At 40.7% G+C, this 16,367-nt stretch overlaps 1 protein-coding gene and 1 long non-coding RNA gene across 2 annotated transcripts; both read right to left on the bottom strand.

Annotated features, from left to right (window-relative positions):
* Positions 1-7,238: 7,238 nt before the first annotated feature.
* Positions 7,239-9,846, bottom strand: LOC123758496 (uncharacterized). Its single transcript, XM_069323183.1, has 2 exons — positions 9,482-9,846; positions 7,239-8,632 (listed from the first exon to the last, which is right to left on the bottom strand). The coding sequence occupies exons 1-2, from the start codon at positions 9,684-9,686 to the stop codon at positions 7,503-7,505; spliced, it is 1,335 nt and encodes a 444-aa protein (XP_069179284.1). The 5' UTR covers positions 9,687-9,846; the 3' UTR covers positions 7,239-7,502.
* A 4,384-nt stretch (positions 9,847-14,230) lies between these two features.
* Positions 14,231-16,367, bottom strand: LOC138363809 (uncharacterized). The gene is made up of 3 exons (XR_011228136.1): positions 16,285-16,367; positions 14,874-14,953; positions 14,231-14,363 (listed from the first exon to the last, which is right to left on the bottom strand). It is a non-coding gene; the product is annotated as an uncharacterized lncRNA (long non-coding RNA).

Below are 16,367 nucleotides of genomic sequence, written 5' to 3' on the forward strand. Positions count from 1 at the left end.
ATTTATTTTCGTTGCAGTGACATGGAAAAAGTATTACCTATTGTCCTATACGCCTCCACGAGGGCCCTAACGAACTGTAAATTGTTGCTAATGCGTGCTCGGTGATTATATTAACATTGAAATTGAAATTGAAATAAGTTTATTGAGGTAAAATACACACAATGGGATGAGGTAGCTCAAGCTATTCTCACCCCGTTCAGTACATCGTGTTAATACATACATAGACACACAGCACAAACAATAAACATATTACCAAACATTCTGAGAGATGAACATATACATTTCCTACATTAACATGAAAGCGAGACCAATCAATCGTCCCTTCCCCGACTAGTATGGTGTTCAGCGATTATGAAATATGGACAATCAGGAAAATAAGGAAATTGTCTCTTTGACTATATCAAAATCTCTACGTAAAAATATATTTTTAGACTGAAAATGCTCAAATCACGCTTTGCCCAGTACGTCCTAAACCTGGTGAACTAAGCACTGATATTGATCGATGTTTACACTCTATCATTGTATAAAAACTCTTTAATTGAATGTCGATTATTTCAAATATTGTTTTTCGAATTTTTGTAAATAACTGTTTATAGAGGCAACAATTTATTTTTAATTATTTAAAACATTTACATACAAATTTGCAATTTATGGCGGCAAAATATATTATTAAACATATTCCTCACATGGGCTTCGACCTGTTTCGTATAAGGGTACTTAACCAAGGTATTTTTAGCAATCGGCTTGAAAGCTGATTTGTATTATGTTTCTTTAGATGGTTATAATGTAAAATTCCTAGGTTTTGGCTAAAATAGTTCTTCCTGTGCTAACATTGTTACTCGCTCATGAGGTTTCTAACGTTAACTTGATTCCAGTACATCTATCTACCACTGCAAGCTACCTCAAGCCCATTATCACCCAGCAAAAATCTGCCATCATAACAATAACAAACTATGTTTTCAGACAACACACAGCCCCTCTGTTTAAATCTCTAAACATGCTAAACATAAACTCACTCCACACATTCTCTTGTGCCATTTACATGTACAAAACCTTGTTCCTAAATGCAAATCCTGATCTGAAACTCTTCTTTGACAGATGTAATAGAACCCATAATCACCACACCAGAAATAAATATCTCTTTGACATCCCCAGAGTCAAACTAAATCTGTGTAAACACTCTATGCAAATGAAGGGACCTAGTCTATGGAACTCCCTCCCTAACGAATTAAAAAGCTGTCTAACCTATGCCTTGTTCAAAAGTTAAATCAAAATGAACCTAATTTCATTCTCATAGTTTCAAACCTAATGGTTCAAACAAACTCGCACTGCATCTTGTGCTATCCACTCCCCCAGTATATGTGCCTAATTAAGCCATACAACTTGACTATTGTAATCACTGCCATCCTCTTATATCATGATTGTTGTGTTGAATAAAAATTTTACTTCAATGTTCCTAGAAATAATCCTCAAATTATGCTTCAATGTTTAACCTGCTTAAAATTATATGTTAGATTAAGGTCCTGCCAGAAACGAAATGAGTGTTAGTGGTTTTACAAGAATGTAAAAACATCAATGTTATGTACTCCCATAAACCCAATGAACTTGTATATAAATACATTAAAAATAAATCTATTATTGTGTTGAACTGAGCCGTTGAACTGTGCAAGGTTTATTCTCGACTCACAATCAAGAATTCCGGGTTCGAATCCATGCGGGACGGAAATGGTTTGAGTACGTTTCCTATCACACTTGTGTCCATCTGTATACTTTAAATTTTGTAACTAGCTCATCAAGATTAGCTTAGCTAAATTAATTTTGCGTTTCAATACCTGAGCCCATTATGCGCCTCTGTAACCATTTCCACTACCGCCCACAGGATGGGTAAGGGGTGCATAATAAATGAACTAAACTGCTAAGAAGGCTGATAATGAAAGCATATTTCATACATGCTGGCGGTATCGCGTCGAGATGCTGCAGTCTACCATCAATATCAGTTCAACACTTGTGTAGGATAATATGTGCGCTCATATGTATCAATGAAGATAATCGAGGAAGTTTATGATTTTGAAATTTACATTAAATAAACTTAGTTTAGCATTATGACACAGACAAAGCAGCTAAAACTGCATGTGATAAACCTGAAATTGAGTTGGATATGGGCATTCCAATCTCTCTTGTAAAGGCCGAAGTATTTCAGGAAATTAGGGATGGCAGAAGAGTTGTCACGGGCCAACACTCAAAGGTCAGAAAGCATGAATATAAATAGCTGTGATATGTTTAGAACTGTGAATTAGATGTATGGCAGCACAAAACTAGATAGTGTGACTTTGTAATTGCCAAAATTAGGCTGGGATATCGATATCTAAGACAGGTGGGTGCAGGTAGTGAATCACCAATCGTAAACTAAGTGAACAAGAGTTACTATATCTGTGATTGCCCTGCTATTAATAATCTCAGACCAAATGATATGAATATTGAGGTACCATGAGATACAAGCCGCCGGCTTCCTGTCCTCGTCGAGGCCACTAGTGTTAGTGAGCCTCGGGTAAATCAGGTAAAGGTACTTTGAGCTCTGTAACAAATTCATACGCGCACGAATATTGGAAGATATTCTTGTGCTCTATCCTTCTGCTAGTGCATGCTAATAGATCAGCCTCCCAGATTATGTTCTCTCCTGATTCTAGTATGATTAACCATCCTATGAGATGGGGATGTTAAGTGAACTTATTGCTAGTTTTTTATTTACATTTTGTAATCCTTTATATAGAATACGGTAGCAGCAAACTGCAGTGTGCTCTTTGGTATTAAAACAAATTCCTTTATTACGTACCTGTACCTCTGGGCGGTAGAAGAAAGGGTTATTGAGATACATGATGATGGGCTCGGGGATGGAACCCCAAAATTCATTTAGCTAAGTTAGTCTTCATGAGCTAGTTACAAAATTGAATGTCATTTAATTTACATTAAATAAACTTATAAATCGAATTTGTCATCAAATTAGCTATGTAATCTGTTTATCAGGAAATAATAATATACAAATATTACGGCATATTCAGTCTTGTCAGCTATTACTTAGTTCACTAGTCCTCTCGGATAATACGCTATATGTCGTAATGGCTTGACGCTTTCTCCCTGATATTCTCGGATAATACAGCTCATTTTGACGTCGAACTCCCCAGCGAACAAATGAATGGGTGCTATAAATCGAGCAGTTCGTCTCCAGTTGTCACCTCACTAAAATTATGTACTAAATTGCCCGAATCTAACCTACCCTGTTATGTCATAGGCTACACTAAAGATATTGAAAGCATTGGGCGACGATTTCCTATTCATGCTGGAACTCCTTTAATTTTGCATCTTTAAATGTTGTAATAAATAATTGAACTGATGGTAACTTGTTAAAAGGATGAAGCCTTCCCATTTTATGCATTGTGTAACACTTGCCTGCTGCCCTGAAAAAATTATTATGTATTATCATGATTCCAGTTGCAGCTTAAGCTAACTCCTCTCGTATGAGTTGTTCTCGGCAACCATTGTTTTTCTTCTTTACTCGTTTACCTGAGAGCCACTAACACTAGTGGCCTCGACGAGGACAGGAAGCCGGCGGCTTGTCAAAGGTCCATCACCATTTGCCTTGATGATCTTTTCCAGCTGTACTTTAAAAGTTAACAGTCATTTGGCATTTATAGCTTCGGCGATTGGGCGGTTCTATGGGTTAACCCTGTGGGTGAAAATCATGTGTGTCATCATGTTTAACCTAGACGAAGATAGGGTCAGTGTGAATGTGTTTTTGTAGTTTTATGTAAGATTTGGTGATGATGAGGAACTCTGAAGGCGGGAGAAGATTCCCACCCAGAGGACGACGACGCAGAATGTTCTGAAAATTAGACAAGTCGTTGTCATGACAGCAGGGTAAGACGCTGACCGGTGGAACCAACCAGTGCGACGAGGGATGTAGGCGTCTCGCAATGAAGCCCACGGATTATCCAAAACACTTCACCTGTACCCCAAAAGGTTTAGAGATTGCAATCTGTCCTGCGACTAGGCTCGTCAAGTCGGCGGCCGAACCCAAACCCGAAAATCAATGTTAACGTACTGCGCATTCAAAATTATTTTTTGTTGTCATATATAAGGTAATATTATTTCTTGCTAGAATGGACCTAACTTAGGTTAGGTTAGGTTCTGTTGCCCATTATTGGTATTTGCAGTACATGGGTGAAGCATATAGCAACCCGTCCTCAGACCAAGTCCCTTCTATCCCCAGCCTAGGACCTGGACTGAGGGTGTGTTGGTGCGCTTGAGGCACCCACCTCACTACAACACAGAGATCACACTAACGTGATGCATCAAATGAACTAGTCCACAAGGGCCGTGACGAGGATTCGAACCTGCGCCCGGGAGCATCCCAGACACTGCCTTAATCGACTGAGCTACGACAGGATTAAAAAAAAAAAAAAAAGTTGAAACCGAAGTTCTACTGAACTTACTGGATCCCGTATCCTCTCCGAGGCACAAACCAGGATTTTACACAACTCCCCCCCCCCCCCCCTGCACCCGAGCTATGTCAATAGGCCGTTCCCCCTCTTCGCCCTTACATCATTACAGATTAAGGCAGTGTCTGGGATGCTCCCGGACGCAGGTTCGAATCCTCGTCACGGCCCTTGTGGATTTGTCCACCTCACTGTTGTGAGGTTGTTTACTTTAGGTTTCTCAGTGACTGAGTACAGTATACAATCTGGTGAGTGAACAGTGAATTCCGTGTTGTAATATTAGGACCCTTCCCCGTATCTTGTAATAGACGCAATGCACTCTAGCTGTTAGTTCAAGTCCTGCCAATCCAAAATAATTGTGCCGATCACTTGAGTGTTTTAGGTGAATCTCTAGAATTTACATGTCTTCTATATTTCCATTTTTTAATTAACGTACATGTACTGTAAGTAAGGAAGTGGGTAGTAAGGAAGTCCAGCTATATACATAAACGCAATGGATCATATCAGTTACTATGCAATACTGTAAGTGAATCACTGACATAGTTAATAAAGACAATCCACTTAATAATAATCACTCACGAGGGTTCAAATGATGGCTGACCAGACTCATTAATAATATTCTTCCTCTCGGTGAGTCAAACACGCTATGGCGATAAGTTTATTAATTAACTTGATTATTAATAACTTTAATTATAAGTGATATAAATTTGAATGTAATAATAAGGGTAATAAACATAAGTGAAAGTTTTCCTCTGGGTAAAAATAACGTGATAACATTAAAGTTGTAAGTTAACAATGCACTGTACTTGTTAAACTAAATGACGAAGTTTAACATCTTGAGATTAACCTTGTATATTAAACTTGGTAGGTGTAACAAGGGTAAATTATAACTTCCAGAGAATAAGTCTAACAATGGGGACTTACATTGGTGAAAGTGCTACCTAGTGTAAATTAACACTGTACTACAGTAACATTGTATTGCCTGGTGGGGGGTGGTTCCAGTGGACCCCCCACCAAACACTAAGCCTCAGCAGGCCAATTTCTTAATAATATAACTGTTACCTCAGTACAAGGAATACAGTATTCACTATTTATATCCATAAATCAACTAATCAACAAATGAATGAATGGCAGAACAATTTACGATTGTAGACAACTGGATGTTGTTGTTGTTGTTGTTATAGATTCAGCTACTGGGAACAAGTTCCAAGTAGCACGGGCTATGGTGAGCCCGTAACTTACCTGGCACAGGAGCGGGGCAAGTAGCACAGGCTATGGTGAGCCCGTCGTGGACTTACATGACACAAGAATGGTGCAAAACTGGAAAAATAGACTTAACTTATAACAGCCAGCAGTCGGACCTCGCGCCGCCCTCCACTGACCACAACAAACGCCGCTGCTTCACTCAGAATTACAAACCTTACAGAATCAGCATACATCAGCCACTCACATCTGACGCATATTCTCCAAACAGCAAATTGGGCTGAAACTAATTTATTAATAGAGGAAGATAATAAAGTTAATAGTAACTGGCAAGAACAAGAGTTATACCGAAAATTATATAGAGTTTTGCTTTACAAATCGAGGTTGGCAGACCTGTCGAACTTCCCACCACTGCTAACCCCGTCAAATACAGGTCTTGCTCACAACACTGTATCTCGGCATATAATCTCCTCACAACATACTGTCTCCGTATACAGAACAATAAACCAGATAATAACTCCAATGCAATATAAATATATAAACATGAAATTAAAAATACAAGAGTATGCAACATTATGCGACATGGAACAGAACCAGCATTCACTTAATTCTACAAAAAAACATACATGGATGTGTCGTATACACTGGAATTCACAGTTATGAACTATAGTTAGATAAACTAGGTCATAACACCCCTCTCCTTGCCTCCCTACCATTCTCCCTTATCTATTTAAATTTCTCCCCTTTCTCTATTCCCTCTCCACATCTCTCTCTCTCTCTCTCTCTCTTTCTCTCAGTTCAGTAATATATAAAGTTGGGATCATGATACTCAGTGAAGTATTGTATTACAATATATTTGATTCATATAAGTACATTTTTTAATCTTTATTTAATAATATACAATATAAATCATATATACATAAATTTTACAAGGAAATGCTACATTACATATACAGTAGTATAATTTTCAGTAAACAAGTGTTTCATATTATCACAGAGCATGAACTTTAAACCTCTAAATGTTATACTTATTTTTCTTTAAATGATTTACAGTTTTAGAAATTATATTTACATTAATTTACAGGGAAAATGATTACATTTATATATATTTTATATAATTTTCCATCATTGACTAAATATCATTGCCTTTATCATTCATTCTCTCCCCCCTCCCCCACACTCACTAGGAATGGGATCATAACAGGATAGGTCATAGTTCGTCAAGGTTTCTGTCCAAGGAATTAGAGAAAGAGAGAGAGAGAGAGAGAGAGAGAGAGAGAGAGAGAGAGAGAGAGAGAGAGAGAGAGAGAGAGAGAGAGAGAGAGAGAGAGAGTAGAAAATAACAAATATATCTAGATCACAAGTGGTGATTAAAGAATAACAATTAACATTATATATATATATATATATATATATATATATATATATATATATATATATATATATATATATATATATATATATATATATATATATATATATATATATATATATATATATATATATATATATATATATATATATATATATATATATCAGCTCTGGAAGAATATATAATTATTAGTCGTGGACACAACAACAAAACAAATATTAGAATTATTAAATTAATATTTTACTGAGGCTACTTATTGGTACAATATTACAATATTTACAGGGGATAATCCATGAATTTTTAAATGTTCTCTAATAATAATGCTGAGTTACTTTGGCTAGGTTACTTAGGGAGTCTTAACTTAGGTTACTTTACCTTAAGTTACTTTACCTTAAGTTACTTTACTTGCATTAGTTTACTTGGGGTAGTTTACTTTAGTTTACTTTACCTGGGATTCCATTTTGTGTTGCTGCGGTTGTTGTTGTTGATGGAGGGAAAGGTGTTGGAAATGTAGGTGTTGATGTAGTTGTAATATTAGGAATACTAGGTGTTGTTGTTATTGCCAGTGGTGCAGTTGTAAGTGCTGGTGTTGCCGGCATTGATGTACCTGTATTTGCAGTTGATGTAGATGTAGGTATCGTTGTAGCTGTTGGTGTTGCTGTTGCATATGTATTTGTAGTTGTTGTTGATGCAGATATTGATGTAGGTGTTGTAGTTGCTGATGTAGGTGTTGTAGTTGTTGATGCAGATGTAGGTGTTGTAGTTGTTGATGCAGATGTAGATGTTGTAGTTGTTGATGTAGGTGTTGTAGTTGTTGATGCAGATGTAGATGTTGTTGTTGATGTAGATGTTGTTGTTGATGTAGATGTTGTAGTTGTTGATGCAGATGTAGATGTTGTAGTTGTTGATGTAGGTGTTGTAGGTGTTGATGCAGATGTAGATGTTGTAGTTGTAGATGTAGGTGTTGTAGGTGTTGATGTAGATGTGGGTGTTGTAGTTGTTGATGTAGATGTTGTAGTTGTAGGTGTTGTAGGTGTTGTAGGTGTTGTAGTTGTTGATGCAGATGTAGATGTTGTAGTTGTTGATGTAGGTGTTGATGTAGATGTGGGTGTTGTAGTTGTTGATGTAGATGTAGATGTTGTAGTTGTTGATGTAGATGTGGGTGTTGTAGTTGTTGATGCAGATGTAGATGTTGTAGTTGTTGATGTAGGTGTTGATGTAGATGTTGTAGTTGTTGATGTAGGTGTTGTAGGTGTTGATGTAGATGTAGATGTTGTAGTTGTTGATTCAGATGTAGATGTTGTAGTTGTTGATGTAGGTGTTGATGTAGATGTAGGTGTTGTAGTTGCTGATGCAGATGTAGGCGTTGTCGTTGTTGATGTAGATGTAGGTGTTGTAGTTGTTGATGTAGATGTAGGTGTTGTAGTTGTTGATGTAGATGTAGGTGTTGTAGTTGTTGATGTAGATGTAGGTGTTGTAGTTGTTGATGTAGATGTAGGTGTTGTAGTTGTTGATGCAGATGGAGATGGTGATGTTTTTGTGTTGCTCGGTGACCCAGACCATACTGCAAGAAAAATACAGCTTTTAATTCCGAGGATATATAGCATCTACACACCGAGCTGTCATTGTAACAATTATTACACACCGCAGCAACAGTGACGTGTCCCCTCGATCAGCCCTTGCAATAAACAGTCAAGTTCAAGTATGATTAGTGAGATAAGAAAGACATACATCTGAAAGGGATAGAGTAGCTTAGGCTATTTCTAACCCCCTGACCCCAGCTCCGTATACAGTCGCTTACAATTCCCGTACCACACATCACAAGGGAGGATGTTGATACAGAAAACGTGAACGCAAATACTAGTTGATGGGTAAACTAAGTCATTATCAAAAGTAAGAGGTCAGTGTGATGTTGGGTTAAATGGAGATCAATATTGACTACGATTTTCACCTGGTCAATGTTCAGGTGAAGATCGCCGGCAGTCCGACTCATTTCTGATGTCTTTCTTTGTAGGAAGCATCGATCCTGGCCTCCTTTTCTACAAGTTCCAGTTATGTCCACGATGAACAAGTACATAAAATAGTATTACCTATGATAATTTGGATTACACGCGCACACACGCACGCACACGCACGCACGCACACGCACGCACGCGCGCGCGCGCGTACACACACACACACACACACACACACACACACACACACACACACACACACACACACACACACACACACACACACACACACACACACACACACACACGTGTGTGTGGAGGAAAAAAAGTAGTTAGTAAACAGTTAATTGACAGTCGAGAGGCGGGCCGAAAGAGCAAAGCTCAACCCCCCGCAAAACACAACTAGGTGAACACACAATCATGAATGCACAATAGATCCTTAAACGAACGGTACTTACCACAAGCGGCGTCCTGTGGGATGCTCCACGTGCCGTCACTATTCAGTTGAACTTGGAAATTAGTGGCACCAGATGACATCACGAAGCCTGACGCGCACACGTAAATTAATTTCGAGTAGTCAGAGTTCCAAGTGGGCTGCATCGCGTTGCTGATGTTCGGACACGCTGCCAGAGAATATACGGAGGTAAAAGCTGGTGGCGGCATACGCAGACTTGATCCATGGTACCTTAGTACTGTGACCCAAGTTTCACAGTACCGTGACCCAAGTGTCACGGTACTGTGACAAACCCAAGTGTCACAGTACTGTGACACGGGTCACAGTACTAAGGTACCATGGATCCAAGTGTCACAGTACTGAGCCACACCCAAGTTTTACAGTACTGTGCCAGACCCAAGTGTCACAGTACTGTGCCAGACCCAAGTGCCTCAGTACTGTGACCCAAGTGTCACAGTACTGTGACCCAAGTGCCTCAGTACTGTGACAGACCCAAGTGTCACAGTACTGTGACAGACCCAAGTGTCACAGTACTGTGACAGACCCAAGTGTCACAGTACTGTGCCAGACCCAAGTGTCACAGTACTGTGAGACCCAAGTATCACAGTACTGAGCCAGACCCAATTGTCACAGTACTGAGCAAGACCCAAGTGTCACAGTACTGTTCCAGACCCACGTTTCACAGTACTGTGCCAGACCCAAGTGTCACAGTACTGTGCCAGACCCAAGTGTCACAGTACTGTGCCAGACCCAAGTGTCATAGTACTGTGCCAGACCCAAGTGTCACAGTACTGTGCCAGACCCAAGTGTCATAGTACTGTGCCAGACCCAAGTGTCACAGTACTGTGAGACCCAAGTATCACAGTACTGAGCCAGACCCAATTGTCACAGTAATGAGCAAGACCCAAGTGTCACAGTACTGTTCCAGACCCACGTTTCACAGTACTGTGACAGACCCAAGTGTCACAGTACTGTGCCAGACCCAACTGTCACAGTACTGTGCCAGACCCAAGTGTCATAGTACTGTGCCAGACCCAAGTGTCACAGTACTGTGCCAGACCCAAGTGTCATAGTACTGTGCCAGACCCAAGTGTCACAGTACTGTGCTAGACCCAAGTGTCATAGTACTGTGCCAGACCCAAGTGTCATAGTACTGTGCCAGACCCAAGTGTTACAGTACTGTGCCAGACCCAAGTGTCACAGTACTGTGCCAGACCCAAGTGTCACAGTACTGTGCCAGACCCAAGTGTCACAGTACTGTGCCAGACCCAAGTGTCACAGTACTGTGCCAGACCCAAGTGTCACAGTACTGTGCTAGACCCAAGTGTCATAGTACTGTGCCAGACCCAAGTGTCATAGTACTGTGCCAGACCCAAGTGTTACAGTACTGTGCCAGACCCAAGTGTCATAGTACTGTGCCAGACCCAAGTGTCATAGTACTGTGCCAGACCCAAGTGTTACAGTACTGTGCCAGACCCAAGTGTTACAGTACTGTGCCAGACCCAAGTGTTACAGTACTGTGCCAGACCCAAGTGTCATAGTACTGTGCCAGACCCAAGTGTCACAGTACTGTGCTAGACCCAAGTGTCATAGTACTGTGCCAGACCCAAGTGTTACAGTACTGTACCAGACCCAAGTGTCACAGTACTGTGCCAGACCCAAGTGTCACAGTACTGTGCCAGACCCAAGTGTCACAGTAGTGTGCCAGACCCAAGTGTCACAGTACTGTGCCAGACCCAAGTGTCACAGTACTGTGCTAGACCCAAGTGTTACAGTACTGTGCCAGACCCAAGTGTCACAGTACTGTGCCAGACCCAAGTGTCATAGTACTGTGCCAGACCCAAGTGTTACAGTACTGTGCCAGACCCAAGTGTCACAGTACTGTGCCAGACCCAAGTGTCACAGTACTGTGCCAGACCCAAGTGTCATAGTACTGTGCCAGACCCAAGTGTCATAGTACTGTGCCAGACTGACTAAAGCAATCACAAACCAACGTTCATTATATATATATATATATATATATATATATATATATATATATATATATATATATTATATATATAATATATATATATATATATAATATATATATATATATATAATATATATATATAATATATATATATATATATAATATATATATATAATATATATATATATATATATATATATATATATATATATATATATATATATATATATATATATATATATATATATATATATATATATATATATATATATATATATGAAATGCAACCTTCGTCGCCAGGAAGCAATTTGCAACATCTATTGACAGATCTTTGGATCAATCCAGACCGCGGGCAGGCGTTCAAGGCTCCTGGGACCACATTATAGAGTCAGACCGCCTTGTAAGGTCCACGCGAAACCTATAATTTAGTCCGCTCTAAACAGCCTCACCTCAATAGCATTTGCGTCTGAGGAAAATAAACGCCATGAATTGTGTTTATAAAATAAAATTTGGAGCATGAATTGGCACCGTGTTCTTACCCTGTGCACATCCTTCCCTGCCTGTAAACGGTAGTGTGCCCGTCAAGAAATCCCAAACATAATTGAGGCTGCAGGTGGCTGTCACGTATGTCAGCCCCGAACACGCGAAGCTCCCGGACTTGCAGCTGTATACTGCAACGCTGGCCACAGTCTGTAGTGGGGAAGGATGGCAGGTGTGGGTAAGGATGGCAGGTGTGGGGAAGGATGGCAGGTGTGGGGAAGAAGGGCAGGTGTGGGGAAGAAGGGCAGGTGTGTGGGGAAGGAGGGCAGGTGTGGGGGGAAGGAGGGCAGGTGTGGGGAAGGAGGGCAGGTGTGTGGGGAAGGAGGGCAGGTGTGTGGGGAAGGAGGGCAGGTGTGTGGGGAAGGAGGGCAGGTGTGGGGAAGGAGAGCAGGTGTGGGGAAGGATGGCAGGTGTGGGGAAGGAGGGGAAGGTGTGGGGAAGAAGTTCAGGTGTGGCGAAGAAGGGCAGGTGTGGGGAAAGAAGGGCAGGTGTGGGGAAGGAGAGCAGGTGTGGGGAAGGAGAGCAGGTGTGGAGAAGGACAGGTGTGGGGAAGGAGGGCAGGTGTGGGGAAGGAGGGCAGGTGTGTGGGGAAGGAGGACAAGTGTGGGGTAGGAGGGCAGATGTGGGGAAGGAGGGCAGGTGTGGGGAAGGAGGTCGGGTGTGGGGGAAGGAGGTCGGGTGTGGGGGAAGGAGGTCAGATGTGGGGAAGGATGGCAGGTGTGGGGAAGGAGGGGCAGGTGTGGGGAAGAAGTTCAGGTGTGGCGAAGAAGGGCAGGTGTGGGGAAAGAAGGGCAGGTGTGGGGAAGGAGGGCAGGTGTGGGGAAAGAAGGGCAGGTGTGGGGAAAGAAGGGCAGGTGTGAGGAAAGAAGGGCAGGTGTGGGGAAGGAGGGCAGGTGTGGGGAAGGAGGGCAGGTGTGGGGAAAGAAGGGCAGGTGTGGGGAAAGAAGGGCAGGTGTGAGGAAAGAAGGGCAGGTGTGGGGAAGGAGGGCAGGTGTGGGGAAGGAGGGCAGGTGTGGGGAAGGAGGGCAGGTGTGGGGGAAGGAGGGCAGGTGTGGGGAAGGAGGGCAGGTGTAGGGAAGGAGGGCAGGTGTGGGGGAGGAGGGCAGGTGTGGGGAAGGAGGGCGGGTGAGGGAAAGGAGGGCAGGTGTGGGGAAGGTCAGGTGTGGGGAAGGAGAGCAGGTGTGGGGAAGGAGGGCAGGTGTGGGGAAGGAGGGCAGGTGAGGGAAAGGACAGGTGTGGGGAATTTGTTAGTTAGTAGAAAGGAGGGCAATAATAGCTAACAATTGTTGTTAGATTGTTAAAATTGTTAAGAATTGTTGAAATTGTTAACATAATGGTTAACAATTATGTTATTATAGGAGTGGTCATAAGAATATAAGAATACCGGAAACTGCATCTTGTATTGATATATTTGTCTGACCTACGCTTGAAACACTCCCCCAGTGGTTCCACGTCTATCATCTTACTCAGTAATCTCTTCCAGATATGAAGCACCGTTTCCAAACCAGTATTTACCCAGGATTATCCTAAATCTAAACTTATCCAATATATATATCCATTGTTTCGTGTTCCATTTTGTGTTTATATGCTGAAAATCTTACATATATCAACTTTGTATTCTCTTTTATCAATTTGTATTATTTGTATTCTTCAGTTATATCACCTCTTATCCTTGGAATTTCTAGAGAATGGGATTTAGGTTTTTTCTCAATCTCTTTTTCATGAGAAGGATTCTTATTCCTAGGATTAATTTTTATCATCCTCTGTACTCGTTCGAGTGAGTTATGTTATATAGTACAGACACCAAAACCGAACTGCAGAATACAAATGGGGCGTTGTTTCTAACGCATCTAGAAATAAATCCTTGTGTCGTACATGCGATATTCCCTACATTTATGAACTGATTTATGGGCTCAAGATCCCTACTAATCACAACCCTCAGATCTTTATCGCATTCACACCACAACTTCAACATTGTCCAGCTGAGATTTAGAAAAATATTATTACCTAAGTTTAACTCTACATTTTTCAGCACTAGGCTGCATGCCAATCTTTCGTTCATTTTAAAAGCCTGTGTAAATCAGCTTGTAGCAATTTTATTTTTTTTCTTAATTTATTCCAGAAAAGCCTGACACCAGGTTCTTCTACTCTGGGAGTAGAAGAACTCTCGAAACCCTCTCCAGGTATTTCCTGACCTATTTTTGAATAGTTTGCAAATCTGTAAATCTTAGTTCTTAATCCTGTTTCTAAATAATTTATATAAGGGCACCAGGACGTACCTTGTACCCAGACCAAGTCAGCTGTGCCCCGATACCGGCCTGTGGAGGATCAGGACACGAAGTAACTATTCCCGACTCGCTTAAAGCCAGCCTGCCTAAATTAAATGGGGGATACAAATATTAGAACCCTAATTTAGATATATTTAATGCTGGAACAAGTCTAGATACTTCGCGTATGGCACAAGTATTGCATGGTTCAGGTACTAACGGCTATGCATACTAGTGGCTTTTGGTATTGTATGTACTACCTCTATCTTTAAATCTAACAGAATGTTTGTACTGTAATGCTGCAACTATGTATGTACTGTTCCCAAATAAATTATTAATATTATTATTATTATTATTATTATTATTATTATTATTATTATTATTATTATTATTATTATTATTATTATTATTATTATTATTATGTGACGCAAGAAGCCTATTTGTTTGGGTGCAAGCATTTTTAACAATGATCTACTAGTCCTCTCCTCTACACCAAACCAAGTTCTCAGTTTCTCCACAAGGTGTGAAAGTGACCGGTCCTCTATACACTTAGCACTTAAGAGTGATTAAGGGTCTCTTGAGACTCTAGGCCACAACAGGAACCACTCAATACTTACTTAAGAACAGACTCACGGTCACTGCCAAATAGGCTGCTGACGACACCATTTTCTGAGAGACTATTTAACTACTCCATCGCCTGTTAAAAACAATAAAATAAGAAATACATGAATTTGGTCTCTAAACAGGAACTATATTATATTAAATATAGGACTCTGTCCTATATATCTATAAATATATTTCTATAAATATAGAAAGAACTCTGCCTTTTTAATCGTCAATTGTATAATGTACTGATTCCTAAACCATTTTTTCTCTATCTAGGGCGCCTCACAGCTGAGTAGACAGCGCTTCGGATTCGTAGTCCTGAGGTTTCAGGTTCAATCCCCGGTGGAGGCGGAGACAAGTGGGCAAAATGTTTCTTTCACCCTGATGCCCATGTTACTTAGCAGTAAATAGGTACCTGGGAGTTAGACAGCTGCTACGGGCTACTTCCTGGGGGATGTGCAACAAAAAGGAGGCCTGGTCGAGGACCGGGCCGCAGGGACGCTAAGCCCCGAAATCATCTCAAGATATGATAACCTCTACCATTTACCACACAAACACCGGGAGTGTGTGTGCTGAGAGAGAAATATATGTAGTGCTGAGATAATATATGATAATATATGAGTGCTGAGAGAGAAATATATGTACTAGACATAATAGAGGAAAAATAAATTTGTTAGAAAGGCGGGGTCCAAGAGCTAATAGCTCGATTCTGCAGATACAAGTAGTAAATAAACACACACACACACACACAGATATTAGAAAGAACTTTTTTAGTTTCAGAGTGGTTGACAAATGGAATGCATTAGGCAGTGATGTGGTGGAGGCTGACTCCATACACAGTTTCAAGTGTAGATATGACAGAGCCCAATAGGCTCAGGAACCTGTACACCTGTTGATTGACAGTTGAGAGGCGGGACCAAAGAGCCAGAGCTCAACCCCCGCAAACACAACTAGGTGAGTACACACACACACATCCCCAGGATGCAGCCCGTAAACACTTGTATAACACCTTAGCACCAATTTACTGCTAGGTGAACAGAGGCATCAGTTTTTTCTGTTTTGGACGGTAATCAAATAAGATTTTGTGTGTAGATAATTTAGTTTCATTTATGTATATATATACACCAAGTCATGTGTCCTATTTCTCAGTGTATAGAAACACAGAGTATATTATAGCCTTGGAGTATGCTTAGGACTAATGTATATATGTACTATATATAATATGTACTAATGTATATATGTGACCTGTCGTTCACCCGTGGACAAGCCTTAACCCCAACACACAAAATATAATTTGATATAAAATAACTCATTATCGTCAAATGTAAATTGGTTCGTGATGCGATTAAAAAAGACAGTTCACCTCACTTGGCTGAACGTTACTAAGATATTCATATTTCGTAATAAGAACATTTTACATACCGCTGAGAGAGAACTTCAGAAGGTTATGCGAGAGAGAGAGAATGACGCAGCCCCTCCGACGACTGGTGACCAACTGAGGTCTT

Source organism: Procambarus clarkii, chromosome 11 (genome assembly GCF_040958095.1).
Source record: "Procambarus clarkii isolate CNS0578487 chromosome 11, FALCON_Pclarkii_2.0, whole genome shotgun sequence".
Classification (NCBI taxonomy): domain Eukaryota; kingdom Metazoa; phylum Arthropoda; class Malacostraca; order Decapoda; family Cambaridae; genus Procambarus; species Procambarus clarkii.

Bases quoted from the DNA above. Each gene is read 5' to 3' on its own strand.
- LOC123758496 (XM_069323183.1), bottom strand. From the start codon at position 9,686: ATGCCGCCACCAGCTTTTACCTCCGTATATTCTCTGGCAGCGTGTCCG. The intron at 8,633-9,481 runs GTAAGTACCGTT...TTTTTCTTGCAG, and splicing joins CCCACAGGACGCCGCTTGTG to TATGGTCTGGGTCACCGAGC.